At 44.3% G+C, this 27,346-nt stretch overlaps 1 protein-coding gene across 4 annotated transcripts; it reads left to right on the forward strand.

The window, feature by feature from the left end:
* Positions 1-2,676: 2,676 nt before the first annotated feature.
* LOC106586901 (nucleoporin NUP35) lies at positions 2,677-11,070 on the forward strand. 4 transcript variants are annotated; one of them, XM_014174639.2, is made up of 10 exons: positions 2,706-2,877; positions 3,158-3,347; positions 3,969-4,124; positions 4,370-4,497; positions 5,648-5,705; positions 5,819-5,960; positions 7,565-7,634; positions 7,720-7,848; positions 8,007-8,162; positions 9,830-11,070. In XM_014174639.2, the coding sequence occupies exons 2-10, from the start codon at positions 3,335-3,337 to the stop codon at positions 9,905-9,907; spliced, it is 930 nt and encodes a 309-aa protein (XP_014030114.2). In that variant the 5' UTR covers positions 2,706-2,877; positions 3,158-3,334; the 3' UTR covers positions 9,908-11,070. The 4 variants fall into 4 exon arrangements, with proteins under 4 accessions (XP_014030112.2, XP_014030114.2, XP_014030116.2 ...); XM_014174641.2 differs by having other exon boundaries at positions 2,769-2,877; positions 3,190-3,347; XM_014174637.2 differs by lacking the exon at positions 3,158-3,347 and having other exon boundaries at positions 2,677-2,878.
* The last annotated feature ends 16,276 nt before the right edge of the window (positions 11,071-27,346 follow it).

Here is a 27,346-nt window from a genome sequence, read left to right on the forward strand (position 1 = left end):
CCAGTTTTTGCTGGGGTAGGCATTTAAGAATGTGTTCTTAACTGACTTGCCTAGTTATAAAGGTTAAATAAATTAACAGTAGACTGTTAATAGATAAATGGAGGGATGTGCCATGAATGTCTCTGATTCAGAGAGTTTTGGTTAAATGTGGAAGGCACATTTCAGTAATCCAATTGTAATATACTCTTAAGGCACAATTTATAGCTCTGTTAAATATACTTTTTGTTTGTTTTAATGCATTTGTGCCTGCTTTTTTTGCCTACTGTACGCTATGTGCTTGTTTTAGTTCAACTACTGTTGCACATAAATCTATTGGTATGATTAATAAATAAAGACATGTTCAGGCTGAAGTGCATTCTGGTCAGCTTTCATTCTATCACAACAATTTACAAATGTTACATTTTGGGGATTGTGAAAAGTGCTTTATGAATGAAAAACGTATTTTTAAGCAATGGCAGTCAATATGGTCCATGTCCTTGGTAGAGTGACCTTCAAACGTAATATTTTACACTTGTTCTCTGTGTTTGACCTAAATGTAGACCATTATTTTACGGCGAAACAACATGAAGTGTGTGTCTGCTAGTACCTAGTGTAACCGGTGTGAAATGGTTAGTTAGTTAGCGGTGGTGAGCGCTAATAGTGTTTCAATCAGGTGATGTCACTCGCTCTGAGACCTTGAAAAAGTTGTTCCCCTTGCTCTGCAAAGGCCGTGGCTTTTCTGGCGCGATGGGTAACGATGCTTCGTGGGTGACTGTTGTTGATGTGTGCAGAGGGTTCCTGGCTCAAGCCCAGGTTGGGGCGAGGAGAGGGACGGAAGCTATACTGTTACACTAACATGGCCTAATATAGCTGAAGTGTGACGGTGAATGTGCTAACCTATTGAGCCCTGGCTCTGACAGACAGATCTGTGTTATTAATACCTGTCACGCCCTGATCTGTTTCACTTGTTCCTGTGATTGTCTCCACCCCCTCAAGGCGTCACTTATTTTCCCCAGTGTATTTATCCCTGTGTTTCTTGTCTCTCTGTGCCAACTCGTCTTGTATGTTTAGTGAAGTCAACAAGCGTGGTTTTCTGTTCTCCTTTTCTATTCTCTTTTGCTAGTCTTCCCGGTTCTGACCCCTGCCTGATTCTGGACTACTTTCCCGCCTGCCTGATCATCCTGCCTGCCCTGACCTTGATTCTGCCTGCCCTTCGGTACCGATTGGACTCTGAAGGTTCCGTCCCTCTCTTCGCCCCAACCTGGGCTCGAACCAGGGACCCTTGCACACATCAACAACTGACACCCCACGAAGCATCGTTACCCATCGCGCCACAAAAGCCGCGGCCCTTGCAACGCAAGGGGAAACCCTACTTCAAGTCTCAGAGCGAGTGACGTCACCGATTGAAACGCTATTAGCGCGCACCACCAAACTAACTAGCCATTTCACATCGGTTACACATGCATGCTTTGTTCTTCTCAGATTACAATCTGAGTGTGCACATCAAATTAATCTGAGGCTTTAATCTGATGTTTGGACTGTTTGGTTCATGAAATAATATGAATACATTTTAATAATCAATCCTATTTTATGAAATGTTATTTTATGACATACTTAGACAATAGGGCTTTTGTTTCAATTTGCTATTTACATTTGTTATATTCTTGTACATAGTGGACAATTCTCTGATGTGCTGCAATGTAAATTCTGAAATCCAGTCAATAAAAAAAGTTTATTTAATTTATTTTAATTATTATTAATCGACTTTGGATATTGATCGTGTTAAGGAAAAGGAGGGGGTGAGGTGGTAGAGAAGGCACAAATATATAAGCAAAATTGAAATTAGGATTACACTGAAAATAACCCAAGAATAACAAAAAAATGGCCCAGCTGCTGGGTCAATCCCCCAACCCAATGTGCTGGGTTTATGTCACAACTCAACACACTTCGTTGTTTTAACCCAGCAATATAGTCTAATTTACCCAGCAGCTGGGTAAGGCGCTCAACCGAAGGCACTGGGTTAGAAGTACAACCCAACCCAGCGCTGTGTTTGTCCAATCTTGACCCATTGCTGGGTGGTCGAAATGACCCAAATTGAGTTATTTTTAACCCAGCATTTTGTAGTGGAAAAATAATATGAATTGTCGTATTAGACGTAACTCAATTTCTACCTTTTAAGATGTCAAAGCAATGTTTTCAGTATCCTCATTTTGTCTTTGTTTTGTGTTTTCTGATTGTTTCAGTTCATACATTTTGGTGTATACAGTAACAATGTATAAATAAATGTAGTAAAATGTGTGGTAAATCAATAGGGTAAATCCCATAGAGAGAAATAGTAAAGGTGTATTTTTGTAGGCATGGTTCGTTGGACAAAGCCTATTGTGGAAATTAATGACATTTTTGGAGGGTTTTTGGATAAACGTCGAAAATAAGGTCTGTGGTAAACACAGGTTACAGGAGATCTTATACATTTTGTTCTATGAAATAATCAGCTAACATCACTTTTTGTTCATTTTGAAAATGCAGATAAAGCTCTTAAAGGCTTCATAGTTCATAAAAACGTCATGTTAACTGACTGATATTATCTCATAGAACAAAACGTATAAAATCTCCTAAACCTGTGTGAATCTCAGACCTTCATCCCCCCATAGGGAAAACTGAACTAACAACACTTCTATAGCACAGAGTTCAAACCCCAGCCACGGGAGGTTGGTGACACCTTGAGGACACCGGAACCAGAGGAATGGTATCATATACATCAAACACATGGTTTCCAAGGCCATCATTAAGAGACATCCTCCCCTCAGCAGCCTCCTGTGCCAGAAGGGAAACATCGAGAGACTTCCAGGAACACCGGCCAAACAGACCAGGCCCGGGTTTGACAAATCAACGAGAGAAGTTAAACATTTTCCCTTGGTTCTTAAATGTTATTACTCCAAACTCTTGAGAAAGTTACAAACTGACACGTTTTTAAAACATGTCGTCCGCCTACAGAGGGACAATATCGGTCCACTAATACAGGACTAGTAAAGACCCAATGCACTACTTTTATGAAGATAAAATGATATATATATATATTTTCAGATTTGTCAGGCACTCCTACTTCCCGCGGCTTTACACTTTCTGAAAATGGCTAGTTTGTAGATAATGAATAAATGTTGCTTTTCCTGTCCTGAAGGAAACAATCCACCACATTTGCCTGAATTACAGAACGGTATATTGTAAAAAGAAAGGACACAGCCCAGCGAACTAACGCGCCATTCCCGACACTTTGAAAACTCTTCAACTCTGCTAGCTTCTCTGGTGTCTAGCTGTTCCAAGGTTTTCTATAATCCCTGGTCTTTAGGGGTTTAGGATGGATTTTCAAGGTGGGTAAATATTCATATATATTTTTCTCTCTCTCAGTCTAGCAAGCTAAACAGATGTAGAAACATTGCTAGTTAGTTATAAGCTAACTAGCTAGCTAACGACGTTAGCATTGTCACATGAGTTAGCCAACTAGTTCGTTTTCTGTACCGTTAACGTTAGTGGCTTGGAGTACAATGTTTACTTTGAGCTTCGCTGTGAACTTTATTACAAGCTAGTTAACGTTAGTTTAACATTCAGAGAATGTCAACAAAAGCAATCGCTGGTGGCCAAAGTTAGCTAGTGAAGCGAACCAACTAACGTTAGCTAGCTAACACGTTTGGCATGGTGACCGGTCAGTTAGCTAAATTAGCTAGCTAGCTATTGTTGCAATGTTTATAGTTAGCTGGTAAAGTCAGCTACTAAGGTTACCAGTTAGTAACTTTGATAATTAGCTAAAAGCAGAGTTTTGAAATCAGCAGATCTATTTTGCCCAACAGTGTGGAGGAAGGCAAGGCTATAGACTAAGTAACTAGTTAGCTAATAACAAAAAGAGCCATAGCTAGGTACCTGTATGCTAACAACTAGCTAGCTTACTTATTCATTAACTTCCCTAACTAACGTTATTTGCCATCTGCTCCTAGGCACGGAACCAATGACTCTGGGTTCCCCGACATCACCCAAGCCCGGACCGAGTGCCCAGTTTCTCCCCGGGTTTTTGATGGGGGATCTGCCAGCACCTATCACACCCCAGCCTCGGTCATTCGGAGTCATGGATATGAGGTCACCACTTCAAATAGGTGAGTGATAGTTTACTTTTGGGGGTAAATTTGTCTGTCATTCATTAAAACCAATAACTATCTAGCTGACTTTTCTAATCTGTCATATCTAATTACCTAACTTGGTTTAAAACAACTGCTTTCTGGTTACTATCAGATCTGTTACTTTCTGTGTTTGTAATATGGCGAAGGCAGTCTCTCCTCTCAGCAATATTTCCAATTGATTCCTGACTGTTTCTCTAACTCTCTCTCTCTCTCTCTGTTAGGTGGCTCTCCCCCTCAACCTGTGGTTCCGACACCCAAAGACAAGAGTGGGGCCCCTCCAGTCAGGAGTATCTATGATGACCTGTCCTGTCCTGCCATCGGGATGTCCCCTATGGGTGCACATAAACAGGTAGGTTTTAACAGAGTAGGTTTCATCCCTCTCCTGACCTGGGCATGAACCCAGGACCTTATGTACAACAACACTTTACACTCACAGAGCAGTGTTCTAATAGCCTGGTCACTAGTCTGGACACTTTACACTCTCAGAGCAGTGTTCTAATAGCCTGGTCACTAGTCTGGACACTTTACACTCACAGAGCAGTGTTCTAATAGCCTGGTCACTAGTCTGGACACTTTACACTCACAGAGCAGTGTTCTAATAGCCTGGTCACTAGTCTGGACACTTTACACTCACAGAGCAGTGTTCTAATAGCCTGGTCACTAGTCTGGACACTTTACACTCACAGAGCAGTGTTCTAATAGCCTGGTCACTAGTCTGGACACTTTACACTCACAGAGCAGTGTTCTAATAGCCTGGTCACTAGTCTGGACACTTTTCACTCTCAGAGCAGTGTTCTAATAGCCTGGTCACTAGTCTGGACACTTTACACTCTCAGAGCAGTGTTCTAATAGCCTGGTCACTAGTCTGGACACTTTACACTCACAGAGCAGTGTTCTAATAGCCTGGTCACTAGTCTGGACACTTTACACTCACAGAGCAGTGTTCTAATAGCCTGGTCACTAGTCTGGACACTTTTCACTCACAGAGCAGTGTTCTAATAGCCTGGTCACTAGTCTGGACACTTTACACTCTCAGAGCAGTGTTCTAATAGCCTGGTCACTAGTCTGGACACTTTACACTCTCAGAGCAGTGTTCTTATAGCCTGGACACTGATCAGGACAGTGAGCAGGAAAGCTGTGCACCCACTGGTCTGGTAACCCTTCCTTTCGGCTTTTTTTTTCCCCATTGGGGATTGAGGCCTGTTGGTTGTAAGATCAAGGGGGTGGCACTCAGGTGCTGTGTGTTTTTGTTTTTGAGTGAGTGACACAGAGGAGAACCAATAGTACTGCTCCCTTCATTTTTGATCCCATCAAAGAGCCTCTTCAGTTCCTCTGGAGTCATCCCCCAACTCCCCCGACTCTTCAGTTCCTCTGGAGTCTGTCGCTTTAGCCAGGGAAGTGTTCTAACACCTGCTACATTAGCATCTCACCAGAAGCGTTTGATTTTGAGTATCTGCATCAAGAGGACATGTAATAATCTGGACGTTATCTTCTCTCAGCCCTTCTCAATGATGCACACCCCACTGTCTGGCTATATGGCAGTTACACCAGGAACAGGTGAGATATCTTTTTTCCTTTTTTTCTTCTTCAAACTTGTTTGTACCAACTGGTCTTTAGATTTACTAAGAGAGGGAATTCATAGGTATGTCCTAATGTCGTCTTCTGTTCAGCGTCCAGTCTATTTAGTCCTGCTACCATCGGGCAGCAAGCGAAGTCAACAATGTCTCCAGCCCAAGTAGACCCTTTCTTCACTCAGGGAGATGCACTGTCTTCTGAAGACCATCTAGATGATACTTGGATCACTGTATTTGGGTAAGTTTCTAGTGTTATACCCCCTAATATTTTTTAATTTTTTATTTAACCTTTGTTTAACCAGGTACGCAAGTTGAGAACAAGTTCTCATTTACAATTGCGACCTGACCAAGATAAAGCAAAGCAGTTCGACACATACAACAACACATGGAGTAAAAAACATAGTCAATAATACAGTAGAAAAATAAGTCTATATACAATGTGAGCAAATGAGGTGAGATAAGGGAGGTAAAGGCAAAAAAGGCCATGGTGGCAAAGTAAATACAATATAGCAAGTAAAACACTGGAATGGTAGATTTGTAGTGGAAGAAAGTAGAAATAATGGGGTGCAAAGGAGCTAAATAAATAAATACAGTAGGGGAAGAGGTAGTTGTATGTGCTAAATTATAGATGGGCTATGTACAGGTGCAGTGATCTGTGAGCTGCTCTATAATATATAGATATAATATCTACAGGTAGCTGCCAAAAAAAAAGGTGTCTTAAAGAGCCAACGTACCGATCCTGCATGTGTTTCTCTGTTGCTCATTAAGAAACATGAGATTTCACTCTTGGGGGTTGTGGTTCAATGTTGTAGTTACTGATGTTTGTCCACCAAGAGATACCATAGGAACAAAGCCAGTATTACTTCCTCAAAAATAATCAGAATCTAAGATAAGGCTGCACTGATGGGCAGGTCTGTCTCACTGTCTAGTATTCTGCAGTAGGATTGGATAGCATACAATCGTGTAGCTGTGTACCCCGTGTTGGTGAGCATTGAATAAAATGATCCTATTTACACTTGGTAGTCAATTTGCACAATGGAATACATTTTTCTGGCTATTATCAATGCCACATAGAAAACAGGAAGTTGTTTATTGCCTTCAATTGAGCTTTAGTAGGATGTTGGGCCACCACAAGCTAGAACAACTTCAATGAACCTTGGTATAGATTCTACAAGTGTCTGGAACTCTATTGGAGGGATGTGACACCATTCTTCCATGAGATATTCCAACGTTTGGTGTTTTGTTGATGGTGGTGGAAAACGATTGTCTCAAGCGCCGCTCCACAATCTCCCATAAAGTGTTAAATTGGGTTGAGATCTGGTGTCTGAGACGGCCATGACATATGGTTTACATCGTTTTTCATATCTCATCAAACCATTCAGTGACCACTCGTGCCCTGTGGATGGCGACATTGTCATCCTATGGGAGCATTGCTATGGTATCGAAAATAATGGCCTGCCCAGCATTTTATACTTGACCCCAAGCATGTATAATTAACTCAGAAACCACACCTGTGTGGAAATCCCTCCTTTCAATATACTTTGTATCCCTCATTCACTCGTGTTTCCTTTATTTGGGCAGTTTGCCTGTACCTTTTAACTGTTGAAATAATAGGTGCAGTCTTTCTGCAGTCTTTGGTCCTACAGTTTTCACTGTAGGACCAATCAAATTTGTCTCCAATGTGCAAACTCCGCTCACTTGCTGCCCTGGGTGACCTTAAACAGATGCACCGAATGTGTCTGATCTCTAGATGACAATGCTGTACCCCTTTGGAATGGAGATTTATTGTTGAGGTGAAAAATGAACACTTTCATTGAATGAATAATACTCTTTGTTAAACAGGTTCCCTCCTGCCTCCGCGTCTTATATTCTGTTGCAGTTCGCCCAGTATGGAAACATAACGAAACACGTGGTAAGAATATTTGCATTCTTTGAAAAGGAAATGTTAAGTTTGTGTGTGTGTTCTGTTACATCATTCTGTTGTCTTGTTGTACTAGATGTCCAACACTGGTAACTGGATGCACATTCAATATCAGTCTAGACTCCAAGCAAGAAAAGCTCTAAGTAAAGATGGGAAGATTTTTGGCGAAGCTATAATGATTGGTGTTAAATCATGCATCGATAAGGTAAGTCACTCCTGGGTAAAAAAAAAATTCAAATTAGGAACACTCATTAGTGATAATATAATTTTAAAGTCAATTTTTTTTTAGAAATGGATGGGATGTCTTTTACCGTGATGTAAACAACATATCAAATCATTAATTCAGATTTGTGTGTGTCTCAGAATGTGATGGAGAGCTCAGACCGAGGCTCTACCTCCTCTGGCTCAGTATTTACTCCTCCTGTCAGAAATGCAACCCCCAGCCACCATGTCTCTACACCTCGCTCCTCAATGAGGCCCCTCAGTGCAGCCTACAAGGCCTCCAGCAGTGACTACCAGGTAGGATCAGGGGGTTTCGTCATTAAATACTTTACCAAACCAACAGAAGTTGTAAGGCCGTCAAAAAGACCACGACCAAGGCACTCTTCATCATATAATTAAAACGCAGTTATTGTCACTGCATGTACAAGGAACAAACATTAAAAAAAAACTCTGAGGTGTTCCGAACGCATTGCCCTGGTCAGGGAGTACAATAAATCAACTCTGATTGGAGAGGGAGTGGTCACATGGTCATGTTCCAATCAACTCTGATTGGAGAGGGAGTGGTCACATGGTCATGTTCCAATCAACTCTGATTGGAGAGGGAGTGGTCACATGGTCATGTTCCAATCAACTCTGATTGGAGAGGGAGTGGTCACATGGTCATGTTCCAATCAACTCTGATTGGAGAGGGAGTGGTCACATGGTCATGTTCCAATCAACTCTGATTGGAGAGGGAGTGGTCACATGGTCATGTTCCAATCAACTCTGATTGGAGAGGGAGTGGTCATCGTTCCAATCAACTCTGATTGGAGAGGGAGTGGTCACGTTCCAATCAACTCTGATTGGAGAGGGAGTGGTCACGTTCCAATCAACTCTGATTGGAGAGGGAGTGGTCACGTTCCAATCAACTCTGATTGGAGAGGGAGTGGTCATGTTCCAATCAACTCTGATTGGAGAGGGAGTGGTCACGTTCCAATCAACTCTGATTGGAGAGGGAGTGGTCACGTTCCAATCAACTCTGATTGGAGAGGGAGTGGTCACGGTCCAATCAACTCTGATTGGAGAGGGAGTGGTCACGGTCCAATCAACTCTGATTGGAGAGGGAGTGGTCACGGTCCAATCAACTCTGATTGGAGAGGGAGTGGTCACGGTCCAATCAACTCTGATTGGAGAGGGAGTGGTCACGGTCCAATCAACTCTGATTGGAGAGGGAGTGGTCACGGTCCAATCAACTCTGATTGGAGTGGTCACGGTCCAATCAACTCTGATTGGAGTGGTCACGGTCCAATCAACTCTGATTGGAGTGGTCACGGTCCAATCAACTCTGATTGGAGTGGGCACGGTCCAATCAACTCTGATTGGAGTGGGCACGGTCCAATCAACTCTGATTGGAGTGGGCACGGTCCAATCAACTCTGATTGGAGTGGTCACGGTCCAATCAACTCTGATTGGAGTGGGCACGGTCCAATCAACTCTGATTGGAGTGGTCACGGTCCAATCAACTCTGATTGGAGTGGGCACGGTCCAATCAACTCTGATTGGAGTGGGCACGGTCCAATCAACTCTGATTGGGAGTGGGCACGGTCCAATCAACTCTGATTGGAGTGGGCACGGTCCAATCAACTCTGATTGGAGAGGGCACGGTCCAATCAACTCTGATTGGAGAGGGAGGGCCGCGTGTCCGCTAGAGGGCGGGCCGCGTGTCCGCTAGAGGGAGGGCCACGTGTCCGCTAGAGGGAGGGCCGTATGTCCGCTAGAGGGCAGCAAAGCGACAGCTCTGGATAAAAAGATTCCCAAACCTCAATTGGTACAATGCACTCTACATGATTTATAATAGTTAAAAGTAGTGTAGGGCCTTTTTAATTTAACAATACATTTCAGACCTAATGCCATTGAGTGATCACTGTTTCTATGGGCATGGACCGACGTGGAATTCACCAACCATGTTCAACGTTTGATTTCAGGTGTTGGCAGACGAACAGACCCCGAGGAAAGACGACGGTTTGGTTTCTAAAGCGATGGAGTACATGTTCGGCTGGTGAGACGGTCTCCTCCGATTGGCCGAGCGCTTTTTTTATATTATAAAAACGGAATAAACCGAGAAGCAGCCTTCTGTCATCGCCGTGTTATGGAGTCAAGTGGAGTTGTTTCCTAAATGGTACCCTAATACCCCAATTGACCCTGGTCAAAAGTAGTGCACTACATAGGGAATAGGGAACACTACATAGGGAATAGGGTACCATTTGGGAATCATCCAGTGTGTTAGTGATTTGGGGGAACCAAGCCAATGTGGATTTCCTCAACCCTGCGACGACTATCCATTATGTGGTGATTTGAGTGGATGGGATTTTGACCAGCCGAATACTGGATATTGTATGTTAACATTGAATGAAGTGTTTTTTTTTAAATTTATTTTGTGCAGATGTCATGTTGCTGACCTGACAAACGCAGACCTACACGTTTTCTTTAGTTACAAAGTCTTATTTGCTAATTCTCCTCTCGAGGAGAATTTTTAAATGCTCTTTCATATGAGTTGATGTCAAATGAATCACACGTAATCAAGAAATGGTTATTTCCCCAAATGTCCCTATTTCCAATGTAGTGTACTACTTTTGACCAGTGTCCATAAGGGCCTGTAGGGAATAGGGGTGCCATTTTGGATGCTCACACGGCCTGTCTACAGTATCTTAAACTAAGTGCTGTTTTGAAAGTTGGAAGTCAAGGTTGCACATCAGTATCCTCTGTTTGTGAGTGAGATCGTGCATGTTTCTTTTTGTGAGTGGTTCATTAGTAAACAACGGTAAATATAACAGGATCAGAGTTAAGAATTGTGATTTATAAGAAATGCCTTTTTGTGTGCTGTCAAACATTTAGTGTTTTTTTTTTTTTTTTAAGATCTCACAAAACTGTCGGTGTACCAAATGTCTTATATCCATTTAAAACTATTTGTCTGTTTCGGCTGTCTACTGTTTCGGTTGTCTACTGTTTCGGCTGTCTACTGTTTCGGCTGTCTACTGTTTCGGCTGTCTACTGTTTCGGCTGTCTACTGTTTCGGCTGTCTCCTATGTCACCTGTCTCCTATGTCTCCTATGTCACCTGTCTCCTATGTCACCTGTCTCTGCTCTCTACTGTGTCTGCTGTTTTTACTGTCTCTGTCACTTAATTACTATTTTTGTCAAATAAATGTCACATCATTTGAATACCAGTTGGGTGTTTGGTAGTTTTTATATGCCACGATGAACTATACAGTGTTTACTTTTACCATGAAGACTTCTGACTCCGTTCCAGTGTTAGTCTGTCTGTAAAACACTCCTGACATTTATAGTTAGTGTTCCAGCCAGAGCAGTAAGGAGGAGTGCTTTATATCTGAGACACTGTCTGGTGCCTTTTCTAAAGTAGTGTGTTTTATAGGGAATAGGGTTCCACTTGTGGCGTGAACATAATATGCAGGTTTAAAGCCTCCACTTGTTTAGGGTGTAAGCCCTGCGTCTGTATTTGCAGGTTTAAAGCCTCCACTTGTTTAGGGTGTAAGCCCTGCGTCTGTATTTGCAGGTTTAAAGCCTCCACTTGTTTAGGGTGTAAGCCCTGCGTCTGTATTTGCAGGTTTAAAGCCTCCACTTGTTTAGGGTGTAAGCCCTGCGTCTGTATTTGCAGGTTTAAAGCCTCCACTTGTTTAGGGTGTAAGCCCTGCGTCTGTATTTGCAGGTTTAAAGCCTCCACTTGTTTAGGGTGTAAGCCCTGCGTCTGTATTTGCAGGTTTAAAGCCTCCACTTGTTTAGGGTGTAAGCCCTGCGTCTGTATTTGCAGGTTTAAAGCCTCCACTTGTTTAGGGTGTAAGCCCTGCGTCTGTATTTGCAGGTTTAAAGCCTCCACTTGTTTAGGGTGTAAGCCCTGCGTCTGTATTTGCAGGTTTAAAGCCTCCACTTGTTTAGGGTGTAAGCCCTGCGTCTGTATTTGCAGGTTTAAAGCCTCCACTTGTTTAGGGTGTAAGCCCTGCGTCTGTATTTGCAGGTTTAAAGCCTCCACTTGTTTAGGGTGTAAGCCCTGCGTCTGTATTTGCAGGTTATGCAGGTGAGTCTAGAGGCCGCATTTGTGTGAGTCTCCCTGCTTCAGTCTGAGATGTGTTGGAACAAGTGGTGCTGACGTACGGTTGAAGGTGACACTGATCTGTTGTTCTCCCTTCATCCCTCATTTCATATCTGCCTCTCTCCTTCCCTCCATCCCTCCCTCTTGAGACTTTCACCTGCTTCCCTCTCCCCCCCCATCCCTCTCCCTCACTACCTCTTGAGGTTGATTCAGAGAGGCAGGTCCAGTCCAGGTGAGATGTTTTAGGGATGCAGGGTACCTTGAGGGGGATGATGTAGCGAGAATTCATCCTGATCAGTTCTCTCATCCTTTTTTTTTTATTCTGTCCTTCCCTCCTGGGGGCTAATGGCTGATGGTAGACTAGATGACATACAACCTTGAAATCCGTGTTTTCACCTCAACACATGATTGTCCAGTAAAACATTACTTGAAGCCTGCAGGTATGTACTATGACGCATAATCCAGACCGCGTTGTCGACCGCGCGTTCTGTTGGATGTAAATAGACAGGTCAACCAACACCAAGAACATGTAAACTCAGCAACAAAAGAAACGTCCTCACTGCTAACTGTTTATTTTCAGCAAACTTTTTAACATGTGTAAATATTTGTATGAACATAACATAAGATTCAACAACTGAGACATAAACTGAACAAGTTCCACAGACATGTGACTAATAGAAATGGAATAATGTGTCCCTGAACAAAGGGGAGGGGGGGGTTAAAATCAAAAGTAACAGTCAGTATCTGGTGTGGCCACCAGCTGCATTAAGTACTGCAGTGCATCTCCTCCTCATGGACTGCACCAGATTTGCCAGTTCTTGCTGTGAGATGTTACCCCACTCTTCCACCAAGGCACCTGCAAGTTCCCGGACATTTCTGGGGGGGATTGGCCCTAGCCCTCTTCGATCCAACAGGTCCCAGACGTGCTCAATGGGATTGAGATCCGGGCTCTTTGCTGGTCATGGCAGAACCACTGACATTCCTGTCTTGCAGGAAATCCCGCACAGAACGAGCAGTATGGCTGGTGGCATTGTCATGCTGGAGGGTCATGTCAGGATGAGCCTGCAGGAAGGGTACCACATGAGGGAGGAGGATGTCTTCCCTGTAATGCACAGCGTTGAGATTGCCTGCAATGACAACAAGCTCAGTCCGATGATGCTGTGACACACCGCCCCAGACCATGACGGACCCTCCACCTCCAAATAGATCCTGCTCCAGAGTACAGGTCTCGGTGTAACGCTCATTCCTTCGACGATAAACGCGAATCCGACCATCACCCCTGGTGAGACAAAACCACGACTCGTCAGTGAAGAGCACTTTTTGCCGGTCCAGTGAAGGTGGGTTTTTGCCAATAGGCGACGTTGTTGCCGGTGATATCTGGTGAGGACCTGCCTTACAACAGGCCTACAAGCCCTCAGTCCAGCCGCTCTCAGCCTATTGTGGACAGTCTGAGCACTGATGGAGGATTGTGCGTTCCTGGTGTATCTCGGGCAGTTGTTGTTGCCATCCTGTACCTGTCCCGCAGGTGTGATGTTTGGATGTACCGATCCTGTGCAGGTGTTGTTACACGTGGTCTGCCACTGCGAGGACGATCAGTTGTCCGTCCTGTCGCCCTGTAGCGCTGTCTTAGGCGTCTCACAGTACAGACATTGCAATTTATTGCCCTGGCCACATCTGCAGTCCACATGCCTCCTTGCAGCATGCCTAAGGCACGTTCACGCAGATGAGCAGGGACCCTGGGCATCTTTCTTTTGGTGTTTTTCAGAGTCAGTAGAAAGGCCTCTTTAGTGTCCCAAGTTTTCATAACTGTGACCTTTAATTGCCTACCGTCTGTAAGCTGTTAGTGTCTTAACGACCGTTCCACAGGTGCATGTTCATTAATTGTTTATGGTTCATTGAACAAGCATGGGAAACACTGTTTAAACCCTTTTACAATGAAGATAATTCGTAAAAATCCGAATATCTTTTAAGGACAGGGTCCTGAAAAAGGGACGTTTCTTTTTTTCCTTTTTTTTGCTGAGTTTATAAAATGCTGCTCGGTACCCCAACATCAACATGACCAATCCATGTTGGAAAATTCAAGTGTCCACTAGATGGCAGTATTGCCTTTACTGAGCTGTACCCCGCCCCCCACCCCTCCAGACATAGTTGAACACGATGTCATCTTTAAGTGTCCACTAGATGGCAGTATCTCCATCACTGAGCATGTGGTCTGTAGTTGTCTTGGCATGCCTGCCCTAACTGTCATATGGCCAATCACAGAGGAGGGCTTTTCCTATGTTATATTTCTTTTAAATAGCTGAAGTCAAGAATGCTACCTTTCAAATAAATGAGTGTTAAATTACTAATCATTTAGCTTGCGTAATTACTCCTCAAGTCTATCTGTAGTCAAACCCACTGCCAAATCTGTCTTAACTCTCAATGTCTCCCAATACATTTCCAAAAGGGGGAAATTAAAGCAACTCTCTTTTGACACGATGACTCTGCAGTTCAGTTCAATGTTTTTCCAAGATGTTCTTATTTAAAAAAAACTACAGGAACAACTCACACCAGGGGAGGAAATGTATAACTTTATACAAAGAGAAGGGAGGTAAGATATAGGATTTTCATTCTACGCTGATAAAGCCTACAATGTGTCAGCGAAAGCAAAATTACACACAGCGTGTACACACGGCATGTACAGGAAGAGAAGACAAAACAAGCGTGGTATAATTTTAGCATCGTGACCCAGCAGGGACATCAAAATGCCAGTGTCTGCCGTCCATCTCCTTCCATATGGGACCTAATTGACAGTAAGTGTGCTTTTGGGGGGGGGATATATGAGCTCTAATACAAAATAGGCAGGATGCAAGGCCTTGTTAGGCTAGGACTAATCTTATATGAGAGTGATTACAATTAAATTAAAGGAAGTTTACTCCTGCAGTAAACATTAGGCCCGTATTATGCCGTCTACTACTTTACGGATGTAATGGCATCTGGAAATACATTAATTCGGTGAGGATGAACACTATCGATTGATTGGGCAAATCTGAAGCGAAAACACGACACGCACGCACGCACACACAGTGTCGTCAACAACAGAACTCTCAGAGGAAATGCCTCAGCAGCCTGAACTCTGTAATGAGGAAAAGTGAATTAAAGTCTGCCAGTGAGAGAGCTGAAGTACCGTTCCTACACTGCAATGAAATTATCCTTTTATTTAGCACACAATGGAATAAGGTATTGGAGAGGGACGATCAATAGTAATACCTCCCGATCATAATCGTCAAGATTTACTTCTCTGTTGAAATGATTCTCATCAATTCCCTAAAGAGACACACACACACACACACGCCTGTGAAAGATCAATACAACTACGGAGATGTGGTTTCTTAGCCTAATTCATTCAGCTCTCATATTGCGTGTTGGCCTGCCGTGCCGTGAGGATCATATAATATTACAGACAATCTTCATTTCTAGTGAATAAAATAGATGATCAAGGTAAGGGTTAGAGCAGTAGTCAGGGTAGAGTTACTATAGAGTTACTATACTAGCTGAAGGTTAGGGTTAGAACAATAGTCAGGGTAGAGTTACTATAGAGTTACTATACTAGCTGAAGGTAAGGGTTAGAGCAGTAGTCAGGGTAGAGTTACTATAGAGTTACTATACTAGCTGAAGGTAAGGGTTAGAGCAGTAGTCAGGGTAGAGTTACTATAGAGTTACTATACTAGCTGAAGGTAAGGGTTAGAGCAGTAGTCAGGGTAGAGTTACTATAGAGTTACTATTCTAGCTGAAGGTAAGGGTTAGAGCAGTAGTCAGGGTAGAGTTACTATAGAGTTACTATACTAGCTGAAGGTTAGGGTTAGAGCAATAGTCAGGGTAGAGTTAATATACTAGCTGAAGGTAAGGGTTAGAGCAGTAGTCAGGGTAGAGTTACTATAGAGTTACTATACTAGCTGAAGGTTAGGGTTAGAGCAATAGTCGGGGTAGAGTTACTATACTAGCTGAAGGTAAGGGTTAGAGCAGTAGTCAGGGTAGAGTTACTATACTAGCTGAAGGTAAGGGTTAGAGCAGTAGTCAGGGTAGAGTTACTATACTAGCTGAAGGTAAGGGTTAGAGCAGTAGTCAGGGTAGAGTTACTATAGAGTTACTATACTAGCTGAAGGTAAGGGTTAGAGCAGTAGTCAGGGTAGAGTTACTATAGAGTTACTATACTAGCTGAAGGTAAGGGTTAGAGCAATAGTCAGGGTAGAGTTACTATAGAGTTACTATACTAGCTGAAGGTAAGGGTTAGAGCAATAGTCAGGGTAGAGTTACTATAGAGTTACTATACTAGCTGAAGGTAAGGGTTAGAGCAGTAGTCAGGGTAGAGTTACTATACTAGCTGAAGGTAAGGGTTAGAGCAATAGTCAGGGTAGAGTTACTATAGAGTTACTATACTAGCTGAAGGTTAGGGTTAGAGCAGTAGTCAGGGTAGAGTTACTATAGAGTTACTATACTAGCTGAAGGTAAGGGTTAGAGCAGTAGTCAGGGTAGAGTTACTATAGAGTTACTATACTAGCTGAAGGTAAGGGTTAGAGCAATAGTCAGGGTAGAGTTACTATAGAGTTACTATTCTAGCTGAAGGTAAGGGTTAGAGCAGTAGTCAGGGTAGAGTTATTATAGAGTTACTATACTAGCTGAAGGTAAGGGTTAGAGCAATAGTCAGGGTAGAGTTACTATAGAGTTACTATACAAGCTGAAGGTAAGGGTTAGAGCAGTAGTCAGGGTAGAGTTACTATAGAGTTACTATACTAGCTGAAGGTTAGGGTTAGAGCAGTAGTCAGGGTAGAGTTACTATAGAGTTACTATACTAGCTGAAGGTAAGGGTTAGAGCAGTAGTCAGGGTAGAGTTAATATATCTAGCTGAAGGTTAGGGTTAGAACAGTAGTCAGGGTAGAGTTACTATACTAGCTGAAGTTAAGGGTTAGAATATTCTTTATGGTAGAATTACTGTACTAGTCCTGCTTTCAATTGGTTCTCGTTTGAGCTGGAAGGAAGGGGGGAGTTGAGCTGAGTGCCTGGCTGTGAATTGATTATATGTGTAGAGGTGCTTTCACAGATGGAGGCTAGCGATAATAAAGAATCCCTCTTTATTTTCCCCAGATCTGTGTTTGAGTTTGTGTCTGATTGTGTTTGTGTGTCAGAGTGTGTGTGTGTGTGTGTGTGTGGGTGGAGGGAAAAAGCAGTCCCTTGCTGAAAACAAGGAGGGAGGGAGTGAGTGAAGGCAGGAGTGAGGGATGGAAGGTGGGTGACATATCAGAGTGTGTGATTCAATACCTCGCTGCTCTCTGAGTGATGGGAAGTGACACCGTTAAGAAAGAGAGAGAGGAGAGAGATGTAGGAGGCCCACACAGCAGGAGAGCTCTAGCAACCAGGCACACAAGTGGTGCCACACAGCCACTGACCTGAGTTCATCAGCACACCACAGGGCTATTGGTGACTGCTAGTGAACTGGAGCCTGAGAGAGGTAGCAGATTATGTTCAGGTGGACAGGGCCCAGAGAGAGGTAGCAGATTATGTTCAGGTGGACAGGGCCCAGAGAGGTATCAGATTATGTTCAGGTGGACAGGGCCCTGAGAGAGGTATCAGATTATGTTCAGGTAGACAGGGCCCTGAGAGAGGTATCAGATTATGTTCAGGTAGACAGGGCCCTGAGAGAGGTATCAGATTATGTTCAGGTAGACTGGGCCCTGAGAGAGGTATCAGATTATGTTCAGGTGGACAGGGCCCAGAGAGAGGTATCAGATTATGTTCAGGTGGACAGGGCCCAGAGAGGTATCAGATTATGTTCAAGTGGACAGGGCCCAGAGAGGTATCAGATTATGTTCAAGTAGACAGGGCCCAGAGAGAGGTAGCAGATTATGTTCAGGTAGACTGGGCCCTGAGAGAGGTATCAGATTATGTTCAGGTGGACAGGGCCCAGAGAGAGGTATCAGATTATGTTCAGGTGGACAGGGCCCAGAGAGGTATCAGATTATGTTCAAGTGGACAGGGCCCAGAGCGAGGTAGCAGATTATGTTCATGTGGACAGGGCCCAGAGAGGTATCAGATTATGTTCAGGTAGACTGGGCCCTGAGAGAGGTAGCAGATTATGTTCAGGTGGACAGGGCCCTGAGAGAGGTAGCAGATTATGTTCAGGTGGACAGGGCCCTGAGAGAGGTAGCAGATTATGTTCAGGTAGACAGGGCCCAGAGAGGTATCAGATTATGTTCAGGTGGACAGGGCCCTGAGAGAGGTATCAGATTATGTTCAGGTAGACAGGGCCCTGAGAGAGGTATCAGATTATGTTCAGGTAGACAAGGCCCTGAGAGAGGTATCAGATTATGTTCAGGTAGACTGGGCCCTGAGAGAGGTATCAGATTATGTTCAGGTAGACAGGGCCCAGAGAGAGGTATCAGATTATGTTCAAGTGGACAGGGCCCAGAGAGGTATCAGATTATGTTCAAGTGGACAGGGCCCAGAGAGGTATCAGATTATGTTCAGGTAGACAGGGCCCAGAGAGAGGTAGCAGATTATGTTCAGGTAGACTGGGCCCTGAGAGAGGTATCAGATTATGTTCAGGTGGACAGGGCCCAGAGAGAGGTATCAGATTATGTTCAGGTGGACAGGGCCCAGAGAGGTATCAGATTATGTTCAAGTGGACAGGGCCCAGAGAGGTATCAGATTATGTTCAGGTAGACAGGGCCCAGAGAGAGGTAGCAGATTATGTTCAGGTGGACAGGGCCCAGTGAGAGGTATCAGATTATGTTCAGGTAGACAGGGCCCAGAGAGAGGTAGCAGATTATGTTCAAGTGGACAGGGCCCAGAGAGAGAATTATGTTCAGGTGGACAGGGCTCAGAGAGAGATTGCAGATTATGTTCAAGTGGACAGGGCCCAGAGAGAGAATTATGTTCAGGTGGACAGGGCCCAGAGAGAGGTTGCAGATTATGTTCAGGTAGACAGGGCCCAGTGAGAGGTAGCAGATTATGTTCAGGTGGACAGGGCCCTGAGAGATGTAGCAGATTATGTTCAAGTGGACAGGGCCCAGAGCGAGGTAGAAGATTATGTTCATGTGGACAGGGCCCAGAGAGGTATCAGATTATGTTCAGGTAGACTGGGCCCTGAGAGAGGTAGCAGATTATGTTCAGGTGGACAGGGCCCTGAGAGAGGTAGCAGATTATGTTCAGGTGGACAGGGCCCTGAGAGAGGTAGCAGATTATGTTCAGGTAGACAGGGCCCAGAGAGGTATCGATTATGTTCAGGTGGACAGGGCCCTGAGAGAGGTAGCAGATTATGTTCAGGTGGACAGGGCCCTGAGAGAGGTAGCAGATTATGTTCAGGTAGACAGGGCCCAGTGAGGTAGCAGATTATGTTCAGGTATAACTACCAAAGGGGTCGGTGTTGCAATCTACTGCAGATATATCCTGCAGAGTTCTGTCCGACTATCCAGGTCTGTACCAAAACAATTCGATCTTCTACTTCTAAAAATGAACCTTTCCAGAAACAAGTCTCTCACCGTTGCCGCTTGCTATAGACCTCCCTCTGCCCCGAGCTGTGCCCTGGACACCATATGTGAATTGATTGCCCCCCATCTATCTTGTGAGCTCGTGCTGCTAGGTGAGCTAAACTGGGACATGCTTATTAATACCCCGGCCATCCTACAATCTAAGGTTGATGCCCTCAATCTCACGCAAATTATCAATGACCCTACCAGGTACAACCCCAAATCCGTAAACACGGGCACCCTCATAGATATCATCCTAACCAACTTGCCCTTCAAATACACCTCTGCTATTTTCAACCAGGATCTCAGTGATCACTGCCTCATTGCCTGCATCCGTAATGGGTCTGCGGTCAAACGACCACCCCTCATCACTGTCAAACGCTCCCTAAAACACTTCAGCAAACAGGCCTTTCTAATCGACCTGGGACGCGGTATCCTGGAATGACATTGACCTCATCCCGTCAGTAGAGGATGCCTGGTTATTCTTTAAAAGTGCCTTCCTCACCATCTTAAATAAGCATGCACCATTCAAAAAATGTAGAACCAGGAATAGATATAGCCCTTGGTTCACTCCAGACCTGTCTGTCCTTGACCAGCACAAAAACATCCTGTGACGTACTGCATTAGCATCGAATAGCCCCCCCGCGATATGCAACTTTTTAGGGAAGTTAGGAACCAATATACACAGGCAGTGAGGAAAGCAAAGGCTGGCTTTTTCAAACAGAAATTTGCATCCTGTTGTACAAACTCAAAAAAGATCTGGGACACTGTAAAGTCCATGGAGAATAAGAGCACCTCCTCCCAGCTGCCCACTGCACTGAGGATAGGAAACACTTTCACTACTGATAAATCCACAATAATTAAGAATTTCAATAAGCATTTTTGTACGGCTGGCCATGCTTTCCACCTGGCTACCCCTACCCCCGGTCAACAGCCCTGCACTCCCCACAGCAACTCGCCCAAACCTGCCCCACTTCTCCTTCACCCAAATACAGATAGCTGATGTTCTGAAAGAGCTGCAAAATCTGGACCCCTACAAATCAGCCGGGCTAGACAATCTGGACCCTCTCTTTCTAAAATGATCTGCTGAAATTTTTGCAACCCCTATTACTAGCCTGTTCAACCTCACTTTCGTATCGTCTGAGATTCCCATAGATTGGGAAAGCTGCCGCGGTCATCCCTCTTCAAAGGGGGAGACACTCTGGACCCAAACTGTTACAGACCGATATCTATTCTACCCTGCCTTTCTAAGGTCTTTGAAAGCCAAGTTAACAAACAGATCACTGACAATTTCGAATCTCACCGTACCTTCTCCGCTATGCAATCTGATTTCAGAGCTGGTCATGGGTGCACCTCAGCAACGCTCAAGGTCCTAAACGATATCATAACCGCCATCGACAAGAGACATTACTGTGCAGCCGTATTCATCGACCTGGCTAAGACTTTCGACTCTGTCAATCACAACATTCTTATTGGCAGACTCAACAGCCTTGGTTTCTCAAATGATTGCCTCGCTTGGTTCACCAACTACTTCTCCGATAGAGTTCAGTATGTCAAATCGGAGGGCCTGTTGTCCGGACCTCTGGCAGTCTCTATGGGGGTGCCACAGGGTTGAATTCTCGGGCCGACTCTCTTCTCTGTTTACATCAATGATGTCGCTCCCACTGCTGGTGATTCTCTGATCCACCTCTACGCAGACGACACCATTCTGTATGCCTCTGGCCCTTCTTTGGACACTGTGTTAACTAACCTCCAGATGAGCTTCAATGCCATACATCTCTCCTTCCGTGGCCTCCAACTGCTCTTAAATAGAAGTAAAACTAAATGCATGCTCTTCAACCAATCGCTGCCCGCACCCGCCCGCCCGTCCAGCATCACTACTCTGGACGGTTCTGACTTAGAATATGTGGAGAACTACAAATACCTAGGTGTCTGGTTAGACTGTAAACTCTCCTTCCAGACTCACATCAAACATCTCCAATCCAAAATTATATCTAGAATTGGCTTCCTATTTCTCAACAAAGCATCCTTCACTCATGCTGCCAAACATACCCTCGTAAAACTGACCATCCTACCGATCCTCGACTTCGGCGATGTCATTTACAAAATAGCCTCCAACACTCTACTCAACAAATTGGATGCAGTCTATCACAGTGCCATCCGTTTTGTCACCAAAGCCCCATATACTACCCACCACTGCAACCTGTATGCTCTCGTTGGCTCGCTTCATACTCGTCGCCAAACCCACTGGCTCCAGGTCATCTAAAAGTCTCTGCTAGGTGAAGCCCCGCCTTATCTCAGCTCACTGGTCACCATAGCAGCACCCACCTGTAGCACGCGCTCCAGCAGGTATATCTCACTGGTCACCCCCATAGCCAATTCTTCCTTTGGCTGCCTCTCCTTCCAGTTCTCTGCTGCCAATGACTGGAACGAACTGCAAAAATCTCTGAAGCTGGAGACTCTTACCTACCTCACTAGCTTTAAGCACCAGCTGTCAGAGCAGCTCACAGATTACTGCACCTGTACATAGCTCATCTGTAAATAGCCCATCCAATCTGCCTCATCCCCATACGGTATTTATTTATTTATCTTGCTCCTTTGCACCCTAGTATGTTCATGTGGACAGGGCCCAGAGAAAGGTAGCAGATTATGTTCAGGTGGACAGGGCCCAGAGAGGTAGCAGATTATGTTCAGGTGGACAGGGCCCTGAGAGAGGTAGAAGATTATGTCCAGGTGGACAGGGCCCAGAGAGAGGTATCAGATTATGTCCAGGTGGACAGGGCCCAGAGAGAGGTATTAGATTATGTTCAGGTGGACAGGGCCCAGAGAGAGGTATCAGATTATGTCCAGGTGGACAGGGCCCAGAGAGAGGTATCAGATTATGTTCAGGTGGACAGGGCCCAGAGAGAGGTATCAGATTATGTTCAGGTGGACAGGGCCCAGAGAGAGATAGCAGATTATGTTCAGGTGGACAGGGCCCAGAGAGGTATCAGATTATGTTCAGGTGGACAGGGCCCAGAGAGAGGTATCAGATTATGTCCAGGTGGACAGGGCCCAGAGAGAGGTATCAGATTATGTTCAGGTGGACAGGGCCCAGAGAGAGGTAGCAGATTATGTTCAGGTGGACAGGGCCCAGAGAAAGGTAGCAGATTATGTTCAGGTGGACAGGGCCCAGAGAGGTATCAGATTATGTTCAGGTGGACAGGGCCCAGAGAGAGGTATCAGATTATGTTCAGGTGGACAGGGCCCAGAGAGAGGTATCAGATTATGTTCAGGTAGACTGGGCCCTGAGAGAGGTAGCAGATTATGTTCAGGTGGACAGGGCCCAGAGAAAAAGACTGAAAGTGCCCATTGCCCTTTATGGTTGTGAGGTCTGAGGTTCGCTCACAAACAAAAAATTCACAAAATGGGACAAACACCAAAATGAGGCTTCATGCAGAATTCTGCAAAAATATTCTCTGTGTACAATGTAAAACACCAATTAATGTATGCAGAGAATAATTAAGCCCATACCCGCTAATGATCAAAATCCAGAAAAGAGACGTTATATTCTACCACCTAAAAGGAAGCGATTCCCAAACCTTCCATAACAAAGCCATCACCTACAGAGAGATGAACCTGGAGAAGAGCCCCCTAAACAAGCTGTTCCTGGGGCTCTGTTCACAAACACAAACAGACCCCACAGAGCCCCAGGACAGCAACACAATTAGACCCAACCGAATCACGAGAAAACAAAAAGATAATTACTTGGCACATTGGAAAGAATTTAGAAAAAACCCAGAGAAAACTTGAATGCTGTTTGGCCATAAGGGCACAAGGTGAGACCCAGATGCAGACACGGGATGCAGATGGTTTGAGTCTCTGATTATTTATTAGTATCCAAGGGGTAGGTAAGAGAATGGTTGTGGACAGGCAAAAGATCATAACACGGTCAGAGTCCAGGAGGTAGAGTGGCAGGCAGGCTTGAGGTCAGGGCATTATGGTCAGGCGGGTTCAGATTCAAGACAGACAAGGGTCAAAACCGGGAGGACTAGCAAAAAAAACAGCGAGAAGGAAAAAGCAGGCGCACGGAGTAAAACGCTGGTTGACTTGGCAGCAGACAAACAGAAAACACAGGTATAAATACCCAGGGGATAATGGGGAAGATGGGTGACACCTGGAGGGGGTGGAGACAAGCACAATGGACAGGTGAAACAGATCAGGGTGTGACATAAACAGAGAGTACACAGTGGCAGAATACCTGACCACTGTGACTGACACAACATGAAGGAAATCTTTGACTATGTACAGACTCAGTGAGCATAGCCTTGCTTTTGAGAAAGGAAGCCGAAGGCAGACCTGGCTCTCGAGAAGACAGGCTATGTGCAACACTGTCCACAAAATGAGTTGGAAACTGAGCTGCACTTCCTAACCTCCTGCAAAATGTATGACCATATTAGAGATACTAATTTCCCTCAGATTACACAGATCCACAAAGAATTTGAAAACAAATCCAATTTTGAAAAACTCCCATATCTATTGGGTGAAATACCAGTGTGCAATCACACCAGCAAGATTTGTGACCTGTTGCCAAAAGAAAAGGGCAACCAGTGAAGAATACAGCCAATATTTATGTTTATTTATGTTCCCTTTTGTACTTAACTATTTGCACACTATTACGACACTGTATATAGACATACAGTTGAAGTCGGAAGTTTACATGCACTTAGGTTGGAGTCATTAAAACTAGTTTTTCAACCACTCCACAAATTTCTTGTTAACAAACTATAGTTTTGGCAAGTCGGTTAGGACATCTACTTTGTGCATGACACAAGTCATTTTTCCAACAATTGTTTACAGACAGATTATTTCACTTATAATTCACTGTATCACAAGTCCAGTGGGTCAGAAGTTCACATACACTAAGATGACTGTGCCTTTAAACAGCTTGGAAAATTCAGAAAATTATGTCTTGCTTTAGATGCTTCTGAGGGGCTAATTTACATTATTTTAGTCAATTGGAGGTGTACCTGTGGATGTATTTCAAGGCCTACCTTCAAACTCAGTGCCTCTTTGCTTGACATCATGGGAAAATCAAAAGAAATCAGCCAAGACCTCAGAAAATAAATTGTGAAAAACGGATTTTAAATGTATTTGGCTAAGGTGTATGTAAACTTCCGACTTCAACTGTAATATGACATTTGAAATGTCTTTATTCTTTTGGATCTTTTGTGAGTGTAATGTTTACTGTTAAATTGTTTGTTTAACTTTTGTTTATCTATTTCACTTGCTTTGTTAACATGTTCACAGTCTTCCCTGTAGCTCAGTTGGTAGAGCATGGTGTTTGCAACGCACGGTGTTTGCAACGCCAGGGTTGTGGGTTCGATTCCCACGGGGGGCCAGTATGAAAAAAATAATAAATGAATGAAATGTATGCATTCACTACTGTAAGTCGCTCTGGATAAGAGCGTCTGCTAAATGACTTAAATGTAAATATGTTTTCCTTTCCAAAAAAGCCCCTGAAACTGACAGAGGGGTAGCAGATTATGTTCAGGTTGACAGGGCCCTGAGAGAGAGAAAAAGACTGACAGTGAATTTGGATTCATGCACTGTTTATGACATCAAAATTATAATAGTATTCCCTCTCTGATAACACGAACATCTACAGTATGTAAAAGTATAACAAACACTCTCTGACTAAACCAAAAACTAATCAAACCCAAAATGAGGACACTTTTTTTTAATTTTAGTCCATCTTACTGTTATTATATGTATTATATGTTATTAAGTTATAACACAGTCTATTGCCTTGTGATCTTGGAGCAGAGCCCAGAGGAGCATCTACAGTGGCTTGTGAAAGTTTTCACCCCATTGGCATTTTTCCTATTTTGTTGCCATACAACCTGGAATTAAAATAGATTTTTTGGGGGGTTTGTATCATTTAATTTACACAACATGCCTACCACTTTGAAGATGCAAAATATTTTTTTTTGTGAAACAAACAAGAAATAAGACAAAAAAACAGAACTTGAGTGTGCATAACTATTCACCCACCAAAGTCAAAACTTTGTAGAGACACCTTTTGCAGCAATTACAGCTCCAAGTCTCTTGGGGTATGTCTCTATAAGCTTGGCACATCTAGCCACTAGGATTTTTGTCCATTCTTCAAGGCAAAACTGCTCCAGCTCCTTCAAGTTGGATGGGTTCGGCTGGTGTACAGCAATCTTTGAGTCATACCACAGATTCTCAATTGGATTGAGGTCTGGGCTTTGACTAGGCCATTCCAAGACATTTAAATGTTTCCCCTTAAACCACTCAAGTGTTGCTTTAGCAGTATGCTTAGGGTCATTGTCCTGCTGGAAGGTGAACCTCCGTCCCAGTCTCAAATCTCTGGAAGACAAACAGGTTTCCCTCAAGAATTTCCCTGTATTTAGCGCCATCCATCATTCCTTCAATTCTGACCAGTTTCCAAGTCCCTGCCAAGAAAAACATCCCCACAGTATGATGTTGCCACCACCAAAAAGCTCCATTTTAGTCTCATCTGACCAGAGTATTTTCTTCCATATGTTTGGGGAGTCTCAACACTGAACGAGTTAGCTTATTTTTTTCTTTAAACAATGGCTTTTTTTCTGGCCACTCTTCCGTAAAGCCCAGCTCTGTGGAGTGTACGGCTTAAAGTGGTCCTATGGACAGATACTCCAATACTTATTTGGGCGGCAGAGAGCCTAGTGGTTAGAGCGATGGAATAGTAACCAGAAGGTTTCAAGACCAAATCCCTGAGCTGACAAGGTATAAATCTGTCGTTCTGCCCCTGAACAAGGCAGTTAACCCACTGTGTTCCTAGGCCGTCATTGAAAATAAGAATTTGTTCTTAACCAACTTGCCTAGTTCAATAAAGGTTAAAAGAATACTCCAATCTCAGCTGTTTGGCTTTGCAGCTCCTTCAAATCAAATTTATTTATAAAGCCCTTCTTACTTCAGCTGATGTCACAAGGTGCTGTACAGAAACCCAGCCTATCCCCAAACAGCAAGCAATGTAGATGTAGAAGCACGGTGGCTAGGAAAAACTCCCTAGAAAGGCCAGAACCTAGGAAGAAACCAAGAGATGAAGCAGTCTATGAGGGGTGGCCAGTCCTCTTCTGGCTTTGCCGGGTGGAGATTTTAACAGAACATGGCCAAGATGTTCAAATGTTCATAGATGACCAGCAGGGTCAAATAATAATAATCACAGTAGTTATCGAGGGTGCAACAGGTCAGCACCTCAAGAGTAAATGTCAGTTGGCTTTTCATAGCCGATCATTGAGAGTATCTCTACCGCTCCTGCTGTCTCTTGAGAGTTTAAAACAGCAGGTCTGGGACAGGTAGCACGTCCGGTGAACAGGTCAGGGTTTCGTAGCCGCAGGCAGAAAAGTTGAAAGTGGAGCAGCAGCAGTACGACCAGGTGGACTGGGGACAGCAAGGAGTCATCAGGCCAGGTAGTCCTGTGGCATGGTCCTAGGGCTCAGGTCCTCCGAGACAGAGAGAAAGAAAGAAAGAGAGAGAATTAGAGAGCACATACTTAAATTCACACAAGACACCCAATAAGACAGGAGAAATACTCCAGATATAGCAGACTGACCCTAGCCCCCCGACACAAACTATTGCAGCATAAATACTGGAGGCTGAGACAGGAGGGGTCAGGAGACACTGTGGCCCCATCTGACGATACCCCCGGACAGGGCCAAACAGGAAGGATATAACCCCACCCACTTTGCCAAAGCACAGCCCCCACACTACTAGAGGGATATCTCCAACCACCAACTTACCATTCTGAGACAAGGCCGAGTATAGCCCACAAAGATCTCCGCCACGGCACAACCCAAGGAGGGGGCGCCAACCCAGACAGGAAGACCACGTCAGTGACTCAACCCA

This window comes from Salmo salar, chromosome ssa25 (genome assembly GCF_905237065.1).
Source record: "Salmo salar chromosome ssa25, Ssal_v3.1, whole genome shotgun sequence".
In the NCBI taxonomy this organism is placed as follows: Eukaryota; Metazoa; Chordata; class Actinopteri; order Salmoniformes; family Salmonidae; genus Salmo; species Salmo salar.

Excerpts from the sequence above, each read along its gene's own strand:
- LOC106586901 (XM_014174637.2), top strand. The coding sequence starts at position 2,746 with ATGGTTTCCAAGGCCATCATTAAGAGACATCCTCCCCTCAGCAGCCTC. Across the intron at positions 5,706-5,818 it reads GGCAGTTACACCAGGAACAG|CGTCCAGTCTATTTAGTCCT; the intron begins GTGAGATATCTT and ends TCTTCTGTTCAG. Across the intron at positions 7,849-8,006 it reads TTAAATCATGCATCGATAAG|AATGTGATGGAGAGCTCAGA; the intron begins GTAAGTCACTCC and ends TGTGTGTCTCAG.